Source organism: Melopsittacus undulatus, chromosome 8 (assembly GCF_012275295.1).
Source record: "Melopsittacus undulatus isolate bMelUnd1 chromosome 8, bMelUnd1.mat.Z, whole genome shotgun sequence".
Classification (NCBI taxonomy): Eukaryota; Metazoa; Chordata; class Aves; order Psittaciformes; family Psittaculidae; genus Melopsittacus; species Melopsittacus undulatus.
In genome coordinates this window covers 6,180,342-6,197,229 of record NC_047534.1, presented here as the reverse complement: position 1 = coordinate 6,197,229, position 16,888 = coordinate 6,180,342, and the positions used below count along the sequence as shown (strand labels likewise).

Sequence of the window (16,888 nt, the reverse complement as noted above, 5' to 3'; positions counted from 1 at the left end):
TATGTAGTTATAAAATGAAAGTTCTTTATTTCAGCATAGAATCATAGAATAGTTAGGGTTGGAAAGGACCTTAAGATCATCTCATTCTAACCCCTCTGCCATGGGCAGGACACCTCACACTAAACCATGTCACCCAAGGCTCTGTCCAACCTGGCCTTGAACACTGCCAGGGATGGAGCGTTCACAACTGCCCTGAGCAATCCATTCCAGTACCTCACCACCATCACAGTAAAGAATTTCTTCCTTATATCCAATCTAAACCTCCCCTGTTTAAGTTTTAACCCATTACCCCTTGTCCTGTAGAGTGCATCTCCAAAATGAGATGCTTGTTGATGTTTTTATTATAAAATTAAAGTGTAGCTGGGCATAGTATTACCTTAGTGTAGGTATATCATCACAGTTGTGTAAAATATTGTTTGCTGCTGCTTAAACAGGAGCCACAGATAACCTAAAAATAGCTGGGACTCCGTTTTGCTAAACATGCCAGTGCAGCATAGCTAAATCCCTACTTGTTAACCTACTATTGGAGAATCTTTTCTAGAAAAGCAACACTTTTCCTGTGGATAATAAATGCAGAAGGACTCCACTTTTTTTGGGAAGTATTTTAAACTTGAAAGTCGAATTGCATGTAATACCACAAGTAGTCACTCATGCAGATCTGCAGACTTCTTGGGCAGATGATGTTTCTGTGTTTTTTTTTTTTTCCTGAAGCCTATATATATAAAAATACCTTCCAAAAGCTCCAGGGAAAGTTTTACGAGTGATGGTTGTGCAGTTTTGTTGTGTTGTTCTTAGTAATTTTTTTCTTTTAGAATTGGATGGCACTCTGGAAAATGTGCCTAATTGTAACCATGGGAGTCACTTTGCAGTTGGCTCTTCTGCTGGGGTGTGTATTCAGTGTGGGCTTTGTGACAGGAATAAATTAACCCATAGAAAATATTACAGACTGATGTGAAATGAAGGGGAGCCCTTTACTGCTTAGCAGATGATGTTCGAAGGTAGTAGAGTAAAATGATTTGACTCTATATAAAACCTATCTCAGGTTTCTTCTGTGTTAGGCTTTGGTGCACAGAACAGCCCATGCTTTGTTTTCAAAGCAAAAGTCATTGCAAAGAGATCTCTGAAAGCCTGGCTACATGGGGCTTTTAGTTTTCAAGCTTAGTTTTTTTTGGGTGCTGCATGACTCAGTTCCTATGGAAGCAATGTAGGACAGTGGTGATATGAGCTCGGCTCATATTACAGTAATGTTCTCAAGAACTTGCAAGTTGCAGAAAACAGCATCATAAAGAAAGTTGTGCTCAGTAATACACTGAGCTTCATGCAGTACTGAGAAGGCATCTCCAGCCCCAGCAGCAATACTGCTGAAATGCTGAGCACTCCTTATTTCTGTTAACAATAGCTGCTTTACTTCAGTACTTGCAAACACAGGCTGAACAGTGCAAGGGCTCTTACATTGGCTTTGTGTACTTCTAAGTCGTTGTATTACTTTCTTTTTCCACCTTTTACAGTATGATTTGAAACAGTCAACATGGACTTTTCACGTCTACACACGTATACTCCTCCCCAGTGTCTGCCAGAGAACACTGGCTATACATATGCACTCAGGTGAGACTTCTTTCCTTCTTGTAGACAAACTGCATGTTCTCTCATTGTTAATTCTCAAGAGTTCAGCTTTTATGGTAAGTAGCTGACTTCTTTGGAGAATCGCGCTTCATCTAGTCTGTTTTGAAAATAATTACTGTGTCCTAACTGGAGGAAAGAATACATGTAGAACGGACAGGACAGTGACTAATATAGTGACTCAGTGTTTATTAGTTGCTATGAATAACTAGTCTCCGCCTAGTTACAATTGCTGGTTTATTTCTATAAATACATCATCAAAACTCTTAGATGCTTTGTGGTGTGTCTTGTAACTTCTGTGTGTGTTTTCTTCTACTTGGCACTGTTTTTGCTTTAAAATTGAGACAGACTCATTTCTGCTATTGTGAAACTTGGCTGGAAGTTGCATATTGATTACTTTTTTTTATTGTTTGTTTTGTTGGGTGGGTTTTGTGTCTTTTTTTTTGGTGTTTTTTTTTAAGAAAAATTGCTTGTGTGAATGTAAAATCTGTTTTAAAGATCTTGGTTGTTTATATATCTTTTCATTAAATAAACCATTTTAGACTTTTTATTAAATATTTTCAGTTTTCTAAAAACAGTAGTAGTGTGTTTGCATGTGTTGGTATTATGTATTCACAATGTTGTGATGCCCATTTGATTTTCTTTGCTATTAATAGATTATGGCATCTGGTTTAACCTACCTACCTTTTCCTGTTGAGTTACTAGATGTATTTTGAAGCAAGTATGTGTCAGTGAGCCTGAGATTTTATTTTCAGTTAAATAAATTGCTTGTTAGGATGTAATGTAAGTTTGCTTTTCTATTCTGTGCAGGTAAATAATTATTTACTTAATGACCATTAAAACAGAATATTTAGACTGAAGAATTCTTGGCTATTTGTCAGTAAAATAGAAGTAGGCAAAGCTGTAGAATTAAGAGGTTGCTAACTTATTCTTGCTGTTGTGGGCTCTTAAAATTGTGGCATCATTATTTTGGGGGGGACACCATGATGGGTTTTGTTTTGCTTTTTTAACTACAGCCTGATGTCAATAGTGTTGCAAAATGGGATGTGTTCTACATTGCATCAATCATATAGCAACTCTTCCTGAATTTATAGAACATTGGTTAAATGTTGGTTAAATACAAGTGGGTTTACAAATTCTGAGAGAAGATAACTTATGTGCTTTTTATCAGCCGGCAGATTCACTGTTATATTACTGTGTGCTTTTAGATAGCTCTGTGTTGAAGTTGTACCTTGGTGATTGGCTGAAATATATTCACTCTTCTGCAGAGGATAACTTTCCCTATTGTGGGCAATGAAGGCAAACTTTTGAATCTTCAGGTTGTTTAGACAGTGATTTTTATGTCTTGATGAGCATATCTTAAAACAAGCTGTTAAACTGGCATCTGATTTTCTCCTTCATTGTTGTATTTGTGAGTTTTTTTTGAAACAATGGACTTGTGCATGTAGTGCTGCAGAAAGAAGTACAGGGAATTTAGATACCACAAAGCTATTCCCAGACATGGTTATGGCCTATTAATACAATTTATATTAATATTTGCTTGGATTACTGTGTGTTCATAACTGTGTGTAGTGCCTTCTGCTTTGTGTTTTTTCTTCTCCAGCTCAAATCGCAAAGCATTAAACAGCCAAATAACCTTCATCCTCCTTAAAATGCCAGTCAGCCTTGTGAATTTCACCCACTTGTCAACATATAATTTACACCCCTCCTTTAGGGTGATCTTTCCTTTTAGTCACTGTCATCCGTGAATTGTGTGGGTTTTGTCAATTTGAGTACCTTAACACTTCTTTCTTCTTCACAACTACAGATTGAATTGGTAAGAATTTGGTTTGATTTTTGTCTGTGTCAGAGCATTCAGTGAGGATGTAACTTTCTGCAAAATGAATAAAATCTTTTGGGTTTTTGTTTTTTGTTTTGGTTTGATTTTTTTTTTGGGGGGGTGGTGTTTCTTAACGTGTTCAGTGATGATTGGTGTAGTAGCTCCGCAGCTCAAGGTTGTGTCCTTGATCGGTTAGTAAAAGTAATGCCATGATCAGAAATCATGTAAATGTTCATGTATTGATTGTGTGCCTCCATCTGTGTTGAAAGGTGTCTATTTAAATGCAGTTCCATAGGTATATTTCATTTATTATTCATTTATCTATTATTATCTTGGATAATGAAGTATATTACTGCCCTTTTCATATCTTTATAAATGACAAAGTCCTCCAGACAAAGCTATAGCTGTGCTAAAATTGGCCGGCCTTGTTCTCATGCAGCTTCTAGAACTTGAAAATTAACTCAACTGAAGTCTAGGACATTCTTATTCTGTAGAAGCTTGTGTGAAGGAGGTGTCAAGTTAATAGCTAAGAAGCTGGAAATGTAAGGCTTGATCCAGTCAGCACATCTGCTAGTAGCCATGGGAGCTGTGTGTGTGGGAAGGAACCGGAGTCTGCACTGTCTGTGTGGGTTATCTGGGAGTGTAGGCTGATGGCATCACATCTTTACAGTGCTTTTTTTTTTGGTTAGCCATACATATGGATAGGAGTACCCTTAATGTACAGGTTAATTTATGTCTTATGAAAGGAAAGGCAGGGTTTTGTTTTGGGTTTGTGTTTTTGGGGTTTTATTGTATCTTTCCTGTAGTAGAAAAAAGGCTGCTTTCCAAACTGTGGAAAGCGAGATGGCAGATTTGGAGACTTCTAGATAGTGTCCTGCCAACCTGGGACAGATAATTCACTTTCAATGTGTGGAGAATGATTATCCTGCATAGAGAAGGTCTCTTTTTGTGTTAAGAGGAGATGATCCATGATTTGTTTATTTTTTTTAAGACTAATAGAGGCCAACTCCGAAATATGTATTTGTCCCACATTGATGTAAATGCTCCCTGAGATACTGAACAACAGCACACCTTCACAAATAGAAACAAATAGAGGCTGGTCACAGCTGTTAGCTTGTCCTGTGGACTTTGTGTTCTTGTGAATCCAGTGTCTGTGAGAAACACTAGGTGGAGATAAGGAAAAGCAAATGCATAGTGGCAAGTGTAAATAGCAAACCTGAGCTCTGAACCAGCTGTTCAGGGAGAGACTCTGTAGTAAATTCTTAAGGAGGTTTCTGCCTTACTTCCTGTCTTCCTTCCACCCAAACATAAGCAAGGATTAATAAACATACTGTATATAGTAATGTATGTTGGGTTTGCCTTAGTGCCCTGCATGGGATTGCACTGCATGTGGCAGTGCTGGCAAAGCAGACCAGTACGGTCAAGCAGGTAGTGCCAAGGAGCTGCCATTTAAATCTGTGCACCTCTGGGTGATTGAAGAAATTATGTTGGACAAGCTCTGGTTTGGTCCTGGTCTGCCCATTTGCTGCTGGAGCAACTATATTTTCCTGCAGTGCATTGTACGGGTTAGGTTGGGTTTCTTAGCCAAAAGAAATGCAGTTCATGGGCTCTGGCACTGCCCCATTTTTTGTACTTTATGCAGCAATCAAGAAACTCACTTCAGAAGCACTTGCCTTGTCAGAATTCAATTGCTGCTGTTAGGGCAGCTGCTAGGCCTTCTGATGTTAACTTATTTGTATGCCAGAGTAATAACAATACACACCAATTCATTACTTGATAAGGTTCTGGGCACTTTAATGAAGAAAATTATTTTCAATAGATTGTCTTTCCACAAATACATGATATAGTAGCTGTTTACATGTATTTTTAAAGGGAAAGCTTCCATTTTAAATAGAGATTGCATAGTAGACTCATTCAGGTGTAATTTGTTGCTTGGTTTTGTTTGGATTTGGGGTGAAGGAGCTGCTGTTGTTATTAATACCTTGCTCAGCTCTTGAAAAAAAAATAACAACCCAGAAAAAAACAAATGAAGAAGAAATTAAACCCCCCAAGAATATTGAGGAGCAGCTGTTACAGCTCTGTATGTCCCTGTGGTCCAGGAAGGGACAGACTGCAAGAAAGCCAGCCTAGAACACTTGGAATTTGGTTACTGTGGGTCACAGGGGGTCTAGAACCTGGTGTCCTGCTGCCAACCACCTCACCTCTGTTTTCTAACTGAATATTTCCCTTGATTGTAAGTGTGAGTATTCTGCTTTAGGCTAAACTTCCATTTTCGTATATGTACTTCTTGCTGACTCCTTTGTTTAATCTGTTTGTGTTTGCCTTGTGTTTCTGCTTTGTTTTCATTGTAAGTGTTCATAGAGGTTCTGAAAGAATCCTGTAAAAGTGTGGAGTAATGTTCCTGGGGTAATAATTTGAATCTTCTCTACAAGTAAACTTGCTCTGTAAAGTAAAATTGATTAAATACTCAATTTATTTAAATTATTTGCTCAGAGTTAAATATTTTTAATTATTTGCATTAAGTTAATAAACCTTGTGAAACTACTTTTTCTAAAAGTAATGGTATATAATCTAGCATAGCTAAAGTAGGGAAGTCTTAAGTTTCTTAAAGAGGGGGAAGTTCCTGCTTGTTGGGAGATGGGAATTTTGAAGTAGTGTTGTGTGCATATCTTTGGTTCTCAAAACAGGGGATTGGCAAATGAAATAAAAAATAAACTTTGACTAAAAATGAGTATTTACTTTGCAACTTAGAGTGCATCATGATTTTTAATTTGCTGCTAGGTGTGTCGTGTATGGCTTCCTCTCTCAAATCGGTCCCCAAAGAACTAGGCTGTGTAACAAATGCTTGCTCTGGCTAAACTTCAAACATGGTTTTCATAATGGTTGTTTCTTTCTAACTGTGATTTCCTTTCAGCTGTAAAACGTGTAATGTGAATTGCTAAAGATCATCTTGAATATCTATGTACTTCTAAATTACTTGGATTATGTGGTATATCTTGTGAGATTTTTTTCGTAACTCCAAATAAACTGGTTTTAATGGAAATGTGGATTAACTTGAAGTCATGTTTGTTACCAAGGGAATTCTCTCATACTTTTCTTACTGTTCTTACTTGGCAGTTCAAGTTATTCTTCAGATGCTTTGGACTTTGAGACAGAAAACCAAATAGATCCAGTATTTGATTCTCCAAGAATGTCACGACGTAGTTTACGGTTAGCTTCTGCAACGCTTAATGAATTAGATGATGCACGAAACCGTAGCATCCACGACAGCTCTTACTCTGCTGGAAATATGTCTTTCAGAGAGAAGACTTCCAAGTAAGCATTTTTTCATCATGATGGGTTAATTTATTGGTTGAAGTCCTGGGACTTCCTGTTGGAACACAGCTGTACAGACACAGGTTACCTGTTCTGTTTTTCTCAGTGTTTACTGCCATTCTCTAGAAAATACTTAGTATATGGTCTGCAGTGAAGTCTTGGTAAAAGTACGGATGCTTGAAGGGAAAGATTTTTCTTCTAAACCTGATTTGTCACATCAGTGTTGAAATACCTTGACTGTTTTTGTATTTCTGTGAGACTCACAGAAAGTTCCGTCTTTACGGCCTCATCTTACTTGTCTTTGCTTTGTTTCCTAGGGTGGTGAAGGAACGCAGAAGTGTGAATAAACAGTCTGGCAACGAAAGAGTCACACCAAGGAAAAATCTCCCCAGCTCTTCTGCATTAAGCCAAAGCAGCTTCAATAGCCATGGCAGTGATACATTAATGGTATCTACTGTATTGGAAGAATCTTCAATTCAAGAGCAGACAAAAGTTCATCATTTCTGGGGTAGGCAATTGATTGCTATTGCTTGTATCCAACTGTGAAAAGTGGCTATGGTTTGGTATGTATGAGCATATGTTCACATTTTCCCTCTTTTCCACATCCATTTTTCCATCCTACCTTCAAATGTGTGGATGTGTTCAGACTTTTGCAGTAGGTGTCTGCTTGCTAAGATGCCTACTGGAAATTCACAGTAAGTGTAAACTGGATTTTTAGGCAAAATTGACATCAGGATACCTTGCCCAGGCAACTCCACACAGCAGGCCAACATAGGCAATTTTGTGATGCAGTACCATAGATTGTATAGGTGTAATTATCTCTTATCACTACCTTCTTCAAAATGTGCATGAAGTGCTGCCGTTAAAGAATGGTAACGTAACTTGTCTCGGAAAAGGAAAAGCATTTTCTCATTTGCTTTTAGGCAGAAGCATGTTTCAACTTAGTATATGTCAATCTGAAAGCTTCAATTTAGAGGCACTAGGGGATCTCCTAAGAGGGTTTTTGCGTGGCTGACTCATTTGGCTTTGTAAGTATATGCAAGTATACTTTTCTGGAACCTACTTTCTTAATTGAAGAGGAATATACGTGAGTTGGCTACAAAAAGAATTTTTTTATGTGAAGTGTCCTATAAAAACCAGCAACTTACTGTATCTCCCAGTTCAGACTGTTTGTTTCTAGTTGTCATGGTTTAAGGCCAGCCAGTAACTCAGCACCACAGAGCTGCGTGCTCACTCCTCTGTTGTCTCCTCTTCCAGGTGGAATGGGGAGGAGAATCGAAAGAATGTAGACCCCATAGGTTGAGATAAGAACAGATTAATAAGTAAAGTACAATATACTCCTACTAATAATAATGATAAAGGAAGTAACAAGGGGAGAGATTGTAAAACTGAAAGAGGAAAGGAAAAAAAACAAACACAGGTGATGTGCAATACAGTTATGCACTGCCCACTGACTGATACCCATTCTGACCTGAACAGTGAACTGGGCCTTCCGGGTGACTCCCCCCAGTTTATATACTAGGCATGATGTGCTGTGGTATGGAATACCCCTTTGCCTACTTTTGGTCAGGTGTCCTGTCTCTGCTTCCTCCCCGCTTCTTGTGCCCCCCCTCACTGGCAGAGCTTAAGGGATTGAAAAGTCCTTGATCAGGATTTAGCAACAACTAAAACATTGTTGTGTTATCAGTATTGTTCTCAAACAAAAGCTGAAACACAGCACTGCACCAGGTGCTAGGAAAGAGAAAAATAACTGTTAACAGCTGAACCCAGGACACTACTCAGTACACTTGTGACCTTCCCAGAGTCTGAAAGTTTCAATCTTAAAACACATTCTAAACTTTAGATTAGTTTGCTCTTAAAATAAGACCTTAAAATACAGTAGTATGAAAGTAGTTTACCAAGCAGCAGAAATGGCTTAAGCTAGTAATTAGCTTCTTTTTAGAGTCACATAACCTAAGAAAAGGTGTAGTTATCATTCATATTGTTTTGTCTGCCTTTTCCATCATCAGAATGCATTTCACTGTTCCCTCCTATGTTAATGTCTGAATATATGGATCTGGTCGTGTGGTGGACAGCAAAATGTATTAAATGCTAATTACAAAGTGGCTTTTCTTTGCAGTCTTAAAATTAGTGGCACTTTTAATTTGTCTTCATGGCAGTTATTGTAGTTGATGTTGGGATTTCTTTGTATTTGGGACCAATTTCTTTTTTCTTTTAAAGGTCTTGATGATGAAGGCGACCCTAAAGGTAATAACACTTTTCTTTCTACTTGAATTCTGTTTAATCAAAACCAGAGGCAACAGTACTGATGTTGAATGTTTTACTCTTGGTTTGTTAGGTAGTGGTACTACACTGCTTCAGGGACATGGCGATATAGCAACATCAGAAATGCAGACCACAGTGATTAATGGCTATACTTGCAATGAGTGCAGCATGCTTTCTGAACGGAAGGAAGTTCTTACAGCACACTCAGCTTCTCGTGTGCCATCTTCAAGAATTTACTCTAGGGATAGGAGCCAGAAACATATATCTAGTAAGTTACCTTCTCTTGTGTTTTGTCTGGATATGTTTTATCTACATCAGTTGAAACTTTATGTACTTGTCAGCTTCTTATACGTGATTATCAGATTTTTTTCAATGCTTCTGAAGGCATTAAATTTCAAAAGGAAAATGCTGTGGTATCTTAACGAGTTTTATTTCCACAATGATTTGGGACACAATGGGCAGTTCCAGCCAGCACTGATCACAAGAGTCTCCTCATCTGGAATCAGATCTCTACATATCTGTCTATGAAGTTTTTGGTCAGAGTTTTCAGATAAAAACTTCCCCTGTGTAGGCGCATTTCTCTTTTTTGTTATTTGTTGTATGATGTAAAATTTTCAAGACTGAGCAAAATTACTTCTTTGCAGTGCTTCTGCTCTCTAGGAAATCTCAGAGATACACCTTCCTGCCTTCTGCTTTTTTTAATATATATATTCTCATTTAACCTTGTAGCTTACTAGAGTGTTTCTAGAAGCTAAACCTCAACTGCTTGAAAAATACACTTCCTAGTGACTCCATTCCTACAGCTTGAAAACAAATGAATCTGCTGTACGTAAGGTTCTGCCTTTCCAAGACAATATCCATTCCATGGATGGTTGTCCTCAGTGTCTTTACTGTATCTGCCTGCCTCTTACATAGCAATTTGAATTTCTTGTTTGTTGTTTGGGGTAGTCCTCAGTTACCATAAAATCTTCTTGAATGGCCTTGAATTAAAAAAGAGCCAATTTTGGGATTCTTGAAGTATATTTTTAGTAGCAAGAAATTTGTTTGCTTGAACTATAAGGTGTTCTTTAAATGCTTTGAAGCAAGTATTTATTTTGGTTAATACATAATACAGGCAAGAATTCTTTTGGCTTGGCATAATAAACTGCTTAAAGTGATACTGTATGAAAAGTGTTTTCTGTGTTCCTGAGTTTGCATTGATGTAGGAGAATTTTACAAGGAGCTCTTACTTGTACATTCCTTTGAACTTTAACCCAGCAGTTTGGTTCATACTGGGATTGAGAAGGAAGGGGAAGCAGAAAAAGGGGCACATAGCCACATCGGATTTATTTGCAGCGGGCTGATTATGGGAAACCAGCTGAAGTACCAGCAGTACAAAGGTGGACTGCAGCTTTGTTCCTGTGGCTCTGAAGGAGATGTCTGTGTCTCTGGCATTTGAGGCAGACCACTGTACTAACTTCCTTCAGTGTAAGGGCTAAGGAAAAGGAAGAAAGTCCTCGCCCTTTAAAATCCAAAATAAGAATGTAGTTTGTCTCTTTGGAGCTTTGACCTATAAAATCAGGATCTGCAGCTCACAACATTGAAAAATCCCAAGTTCTGTAAGCAAGAAATTCATTGCTATTTAGAGTTCTTAATTCTCACTGAAGCCATGCATCCTGTCTTGAAAGGCTTTTCCTTTGGATGTGAAGCTCTTAAAAAAGCTTTGCATAGTATCTATTACCATCGAGTCTTCTCAAACCATGCTTCAAGTTTCATCTACCTGGCTAAACAGGCTTTCCATGTTTGATCCTCATTCTTCCACACGCTGATGGTCACCAGAAAATGGAAGTACATCATCTTAACAGAGGTGAATAACTTGTATTCACACTGGGTTTTTTTTTTTCAATAGGAGGAACCTATTTCTACATGAGTAAGATTCTCCGCTTGGTCAAACATGTTACAGCATCTTTTGCATCACTGTTGGTGCAGCTATTTCAAATGGTTTTGCTGAAGCTGGGTTATGAATTCAGAGGTACCTTTTCAGTTGTCTTTCTTGGTCTCTGCACACAGCCACAGTGTGTTTTGGCTTCTTTTCTTGCAGACTTCATCTCTGGCACTATGATATTCTTTTCCTATAGTCTTTTGGCTGGCTCCTGTCTTTTTCTCTTTTTAAATTACTATATAACTATCTCAGTTGTGCTACTCTTCTCATGCTTTCCTTCTGCTCTGGAAGTATCGGGATTCATATATGGGAGACCTGTTACAGTTAAGATGCACATGTTTATTTTTTACTTGGAAGCAGTAGAAGTGTTTAAATTGAGAAACTTAAGTTGATTTTAAACTGCTTGGTGTGATAGTGTCAAATCCAAACTTTTCAGTGTCTAGGTTTGGACTGTCTTGTTACCCTTAAGCCCACTGTGCACTCAAAGCTTGATTAGATCTGTCTTGCAGAACTAAAATTACCATCATCCCTCTGCTACTCTAAAGCACATCTTGTTTTCCCTACAAATATCCTTTGGTGCTTTCTCTTCTGTAATACACAATCTACAAGTGAACTTAAATTGCCATAGGCAGGAGGTAACCAATTTTTCTGTTTGATTAAAAATGTTCTCTTTGCCTCAGTGCTTATGCTCTCTTCTCGGTCTTTTAAGATCTCTGGTAAAACCAACACAAAGATGTGGTGGTTGGCCCATTTGAAAGAATGATGGGAATAGGGGCTCAAGATTTGATGAGTTTTTACTTGTCTTTTGGGTTTGGTTTTATTTTTTTTTTACTAACTCTGCTATCTGAAAAGAAGCAGAAAGATTTTTTTTTTTGACCAAAAGGACCCCTGATACTTACAGAAGAAAAATTAAGATTACACAGAGTAGTCTTCTTCCTTGATCATTTTTCAGGTTTCCTGTGAGTAACCTGGCTTTAACTGTGAACTAAGCCAGTTTAGCTAACATCCACATATATGAAACACTTCGAACTTGAGAATTACATTCTGCATATGCTTTTTGAATATGTTGCAGCTCACTCGGACTACTGTGGAAGCATGAATGTGAAGGGATCTTACAGAGAAGACAGACATCTTGGTGTAACTCAGGAATCAATATGTAAGCATTCTTGATGTTGTCTTTTAGCCCAAGGCTAAAAGGTTGTTGCTATAATAGTAATATCAGATGCCCCATTACTCTATGAAAACTACAAAGTAAATGTTTGTTTCGCAACTTCGATGTTGGGGGGAGAATGGTGATTACCTGGTGTATGGTAGTATTTCTCCAAGCAAGCTTTATGCCACTGAAGTTTACTTAGTGGCTTTCATTTGATAATGAATAATGTGAAATAGACTTGTTTTGACTTACATTGTAACAATCTTCATTTGATCCTGGCTTTGTCCCATTAACTGACTCTTACCCCAACCAACAGGTGATGACTGTAAGGGGAAGAAAAACCTTGAAACACACATCACAGACCACATGCAGTCCTCATGGGCTAAAAGGGTAGCAAGGACCATTTGGCACACCTTTTCTTATGCAGGTTGACTTGGACCTTTTTTATTTTGCTTTTATTTTGCAACACAATCTCACAATACTAATCATACGTATTGTTTGGGGTTGGGTTGGTTTGGTTTTTTTTCCCTATCTTTATCTATCAAAGTAGAAATATAAGCTGTCTAGAAAATTAACTTACTTAACACCTTTCCTGACTGACTTCTTGCTCTTATACTGGCTTTTATAGAAGCTTAGCAGGATACTTACCTATTAGTAAAAACAAGGTGGAAGGACTGCATGCAAAGAGAACAAATCAAATTAATTTAATGCTTTCTGGGGATGTCTCCACTGAATAGTTTGAAAAGATGCCTTAAAATGAAAGTAAGGTAGAGGTATTGGTATACAGATTATTTGAATAAAGGGGTTTTAACATCTTATTTTTGTTCTAGTGATAGTCAATTTTTACAGGAACCTTCTATAGGGATAGAATCTTCCCTGTGAGATGAGCGTTCCCTAGCTTGAATGACAGAGGCATCAAGGATCTATTTGAGTGCTCTTTGTTCAGCAAAGGAAAATGATATGAGACACTTCAGTCACCTAAATGCTTTGCAAAATATTGGGTTGGTATATCTATAATCCCTCAGATTAACCCAGACGTATCTGCTGATCTAAAAATGTAGGATTATTTTCTAAATGTGTCCTATGTAGTTTGTTCTGTAGAACAAACAGTGCTAATCCTGCATATAGTAGTTGTTGGCTTCAGTGGGCTAAAAGCATTCCCTTCTAGTTTTCTGAGTAGTTTTTTGTTGTCAGTTTTGCTCTGTAAGAGAATCAAAACTGACATGCTGAAGATACTTGGGAACATTCACTTGGAGTAGACTGCCCATAACTTCTAGTAGGGATTATTTTCTATTATTGATATTTCTTAGACATCACTGTTTAATTCACTAGGATTTAAATTTTGTGCTTATTCCCTCTTCTACATGTGAACCTAGATAATAAATTTGATGTATAATTCAGAAGAAATAAGATGCTTTCAAAGTAATGATGTGCTTCAAACTCCTTTTTATGGCAGTCTTCTTTTTTGCCTTCTCTGTCACACTTAGCATGGCATTGTTAAACATGCTGCAAAATGTAAACTTTGCTGGTTTTGGAAAAGTGGTATTTAACTGCACAGCTGCTGTTGATTGTTCATCTCTGTGCTTGAGAATTGTTTCTGAATTGTCTTGGTTTTACTTGGCTTCATATTTATTAGTGGCTGCTTTGCTTTTAAAGAGTGAAGAACCAAGATTGTAGATTACTGAAAGGTGTGGATTAGAATGATGCAGAACATGTAACGGGCAGGGGACTGGGTCTTTGTTACTGCATGTACTGCGAAAGAACCATAAACTCATTTCTGTATGTTACCACGTGGCATGAATTTCTTATAATCTAGGTTACCTTATGCTTCATGGGTTGCGGACGGTGGGAACAGCAGGATGGCTTGTGTCTCAGAAGGTGTTGTCTCTACTTTGGCTGGCCATTCTTTCTCCAGGTTACTGTCCTTATCCGTGTGTGTGCACGTCGCTTGTCCCTTTAGGCAAACTAGGCTTCTGCAGTGTCTAGTTTACACTAATTCCACTGTGCTTAGGCTGTAGCTTTTGTACTCGGCAATTAATGTGCTACTTCAACTTTCTTTTTTTAAAATTGACCAAATTATGCTTGATGAGAGGTCTGTTTCTGTTCACAGGCATAATAGGAGACTAACCAGGCTGTTTCATGAGGGAATGAGTGTGTGAGGAAACAAGTGTCAGGATAGCACAGAATATGGGGTGTCAAGAATAATGGGGTGTTTGGTTTGGTTGTGACTTCCTTTCTTGGTATTATCAACAAAAACTGGTGCTGCTGATCTGTATGTTTCTTGAAACACGCTGAAGGTCTTCAGCATGTGGTAACTTGGACTCAAATATAATACTGAATTTCTAGCAAGACTGCATTGTTAAAATAAACGAACATTTTGTCTTTTTGCATGGCTGTTGGTTTTGTTGAGCATTTGATGTTATAAAGCTATCAGACTTGTGATATGCAGATGTTAATAAGCTGCTTGTGTTGCCTGCAGTTGTGTGTTTCTCTGCTGTGCAAAGTGTTCTTGGCCACAGTCACATGTCCTTCTGCTTGGTTTCTCTAAACATGTGCCACAGTAATTAGAGTTCACACTGTCACTTTTTGTCTTCCAGGGATTGCAGCTTCTGGCATATTCAGGCTGCTTAGAACCGCATGGTATCAACTTGCTACCCTCATGTCTTTGCTCAAGGTGTTTCTTCTTGGAAGGTATGTATCCACTGAAAAAACCCTGTTTTGTCAGCAAATTATTTACCCAGTTCTAGTATAAAACAATTAAATGTGATAAATGTATTCTTTCTTTTAAACTTTCTTCCCCATTTCTCTAGATGCTCTCCAAAGGCCTACAAGCTGTTCCTGCTCCTTATCCCACTCTTGTTTCTCCTGGGTATGTGAATTGTTTAGTTATAATACTATGTGATCTAAGCTTACTATTCCAAAATAGCATTTTTAGTGGAACTTTTGGTTCACAAAGATACAGAAGCAAAGCAAAACTGTTTTATGAACAGGGCAGCACTTTGAGCTTTCCAAATTACTAACAAGTCAGTGAGCTTTCCCCTTGCCATGAAAGGAATACCTTTGGTTTAATTTCCTAGATCTCTTTAGAGAGAGGGAGGGTGGGCAAGCAAGTGAAGTCCTTTTTTTCTTGATCTCCCCAAGTACGACTAACGATGGAGTCATAAAGAGTAGGCTGCATACTGACTGCTTTGGTTCTTGCCCACCTATATGAAAGTGTGGTTAAGTTCTCTGATCAACTCATTCTAAGACTTCCCTTTGCTCTAGACCATGCTTGAGTTGCTTAAAATACTGCTCTTTAGGTTGGTTACATGTCAATATTTCAGGCAAGTTGTCTATTCTGTTTGAATTCAGGAAGCTCAAAATACTGACCAGAAGTGCTGGGATATTTCTGAAAAGCAGGTTCCTGTCTTTGCAAGCCCTAAATTAGGTGTAGCTGCTTTTGGCCCAAGAGAAAGTTTGTCAGAATCTTACAGTGGGCATTGAAACTCCTCTGTATTAGGGAGAGTAAGAAAGGAAGAAGTTACCCTCTGTAGAAAATGCTGCTGCTTCTCACTAAGGCGCTGCGAGAATAGGTGTAATCTTTGCAAAATGCTCAGTTGTTTCCATGGGAGCCTAAGTTTCTTCCAACTTATATTCAGTGTTATGCAATGGGGTATGTAGTAAGTAGGGTAGGAGGCAAGATATTTTCTATTGAGGTAAAAAGCAATATTTATATCTGCCTTTAGTAAGCATGGCCAGTCTTCATCAGTAGGGAAGCAGTAGCATGAGGTTAAAGTTCTATCATGACACAGAAATGCAAGCTGCCTGCCTTCCAAGTATGTGAGTGGTACTGGTGGATGTTCCCTAATATTCTTGAGTGCTTGACTTAACAATTTTAAAGCTGATTATTTAGACTGGAGTAGTGTCTGTTGTGCAACATCTATCATGTGAAGTTAAGGTAGCTTGTGTCCTTAAGTAAGAAAGCCATAAGCAGTCTTAAGGGAGAATTTTTTATAACATCATTTTTACTTTTGAATCTAGGTGTATGGTTCTGGGGGTTTAATGACTTCATTTCATTATTACCTTCATTGAACTGGACAAGACATGATATGCTGCAGGGAATACATGATCGTGTTCATGAACGGCAGGATGATTCTATTAGCTCTGTTCAACCTCCAAAGGTAGGGAAGAGCTTCAATATCTTTTAAGACTTCTTAACTCCCAAGCCTTCAATATTTTGCAATTACTACTCAATACACAAGTAATGTAAACAAATGTCATTATTTTTATGTGTTAAACAAAAATGAAAACTTCTTTATACCTTAGGATACCATAAGCGTCTTTGATTCTGCTTACCTAAGTGAGCTGGAAAAGCAAATGGCCTTTGTGTCTGACAAGTGCCATCAGAATGATGAAGAATACAGTAAATTGATGTTTCTGATTCATAATCTTCAAGATCAGGTTGCCCAGATGAGCGACAAAAGTGAAACATTGAAGTTAATAAAAAATGTGATTGGTCAACATCTTAAAGACATGGAAGCAGAGAAAACGGTAAGATAATCAGTTATTGATATTTTCTAATACCGATGAAAGTATTCTGATTTAATTACACAGATTTTTTGCAATTTGACTTGAGGATTCTTTTTACAGAGCTAACTGATTGGTAGTATGTGTCGGGGAGTAGTCACTGGCATTTGTTCCTCCTTTGTTATTGCTGAAAAAGAATTAATTCCAGATAGGTGCTCTAAAGCAGAATCTTGCATTGTTGAAGAGCAGGTGGATCCTCTTTTCAGACAGAGAAAGGACTGATAACAAA

The 16,888-nt window shown here is 37.9% G+C and overlaps 1 protein-coding gene across 9 annotated transcripts in view; it reads left to right on the top strand.

The window, feature by feature from the left end:
* The window catches only part of SUN1 (Sad1 and UNC84 domain containing 1), a 38,418-nt gene that overhangs the window by 5,510 nt on the left and 16,020 nt on the right, over positions 1-16,888 (top strand). For 5 of the 9 annotated variants that reach the window (XM_034065097.1, XM_034065093.1, XM_034065094.1 and 2 more), the window contains exons 2-14: positions 1,509-1,605; positions 6,557-6,754; positions 7,072-7,262; positions 8,975-9,001; positions 9,093-9,287; positions 10,908-11,030; positions 12,013-12,096; positions 12,410-12,520; positions 13,910-14,008; positions 14,691-14,784; positions 14,904-14,962; positions 16,114-16,253; positions 16,399-16,623. In XM_034065097.1, the coding sequence (XP_033920988.1) occupies positions 1,529-1,605; positions 6,557-6,754; positions 7,072-7,262; positions 8,975-9,001; positions 9,093-9,287; positions 10,908-11,030; positions 12,013-12,096; positions 12,410-12,520; positions 13,910-14,008; positions 14,691-14,784; positions 14,904-14,962; positions 16,114-16,253; positions 16,399-16,623 (1,623 nt within the window). In that variant the 5' untranslated portion in view covers positions 1,509-1,528. The remainder of the gene's footprint in view (positions 1-1,508; positions 1,606-6,556; positions 6,755-7,071; positions 7,263-8,974; positions 9,002-9,092; positions 9,288-10,907; positions 11,031-12,012; positions 12,097-12,409; positions 12,521-13,909; positions 14,009-14,690; positions 14,785-14,903; positions 14,963-16,113; positions 16,254-16,398; positions 16,624-16,888) is intronic. The other 4 variants (XM_034065100.1, XM_034065101.1, XM_034065099.1 and 1 more) reach the window with 3 other exon arrangements.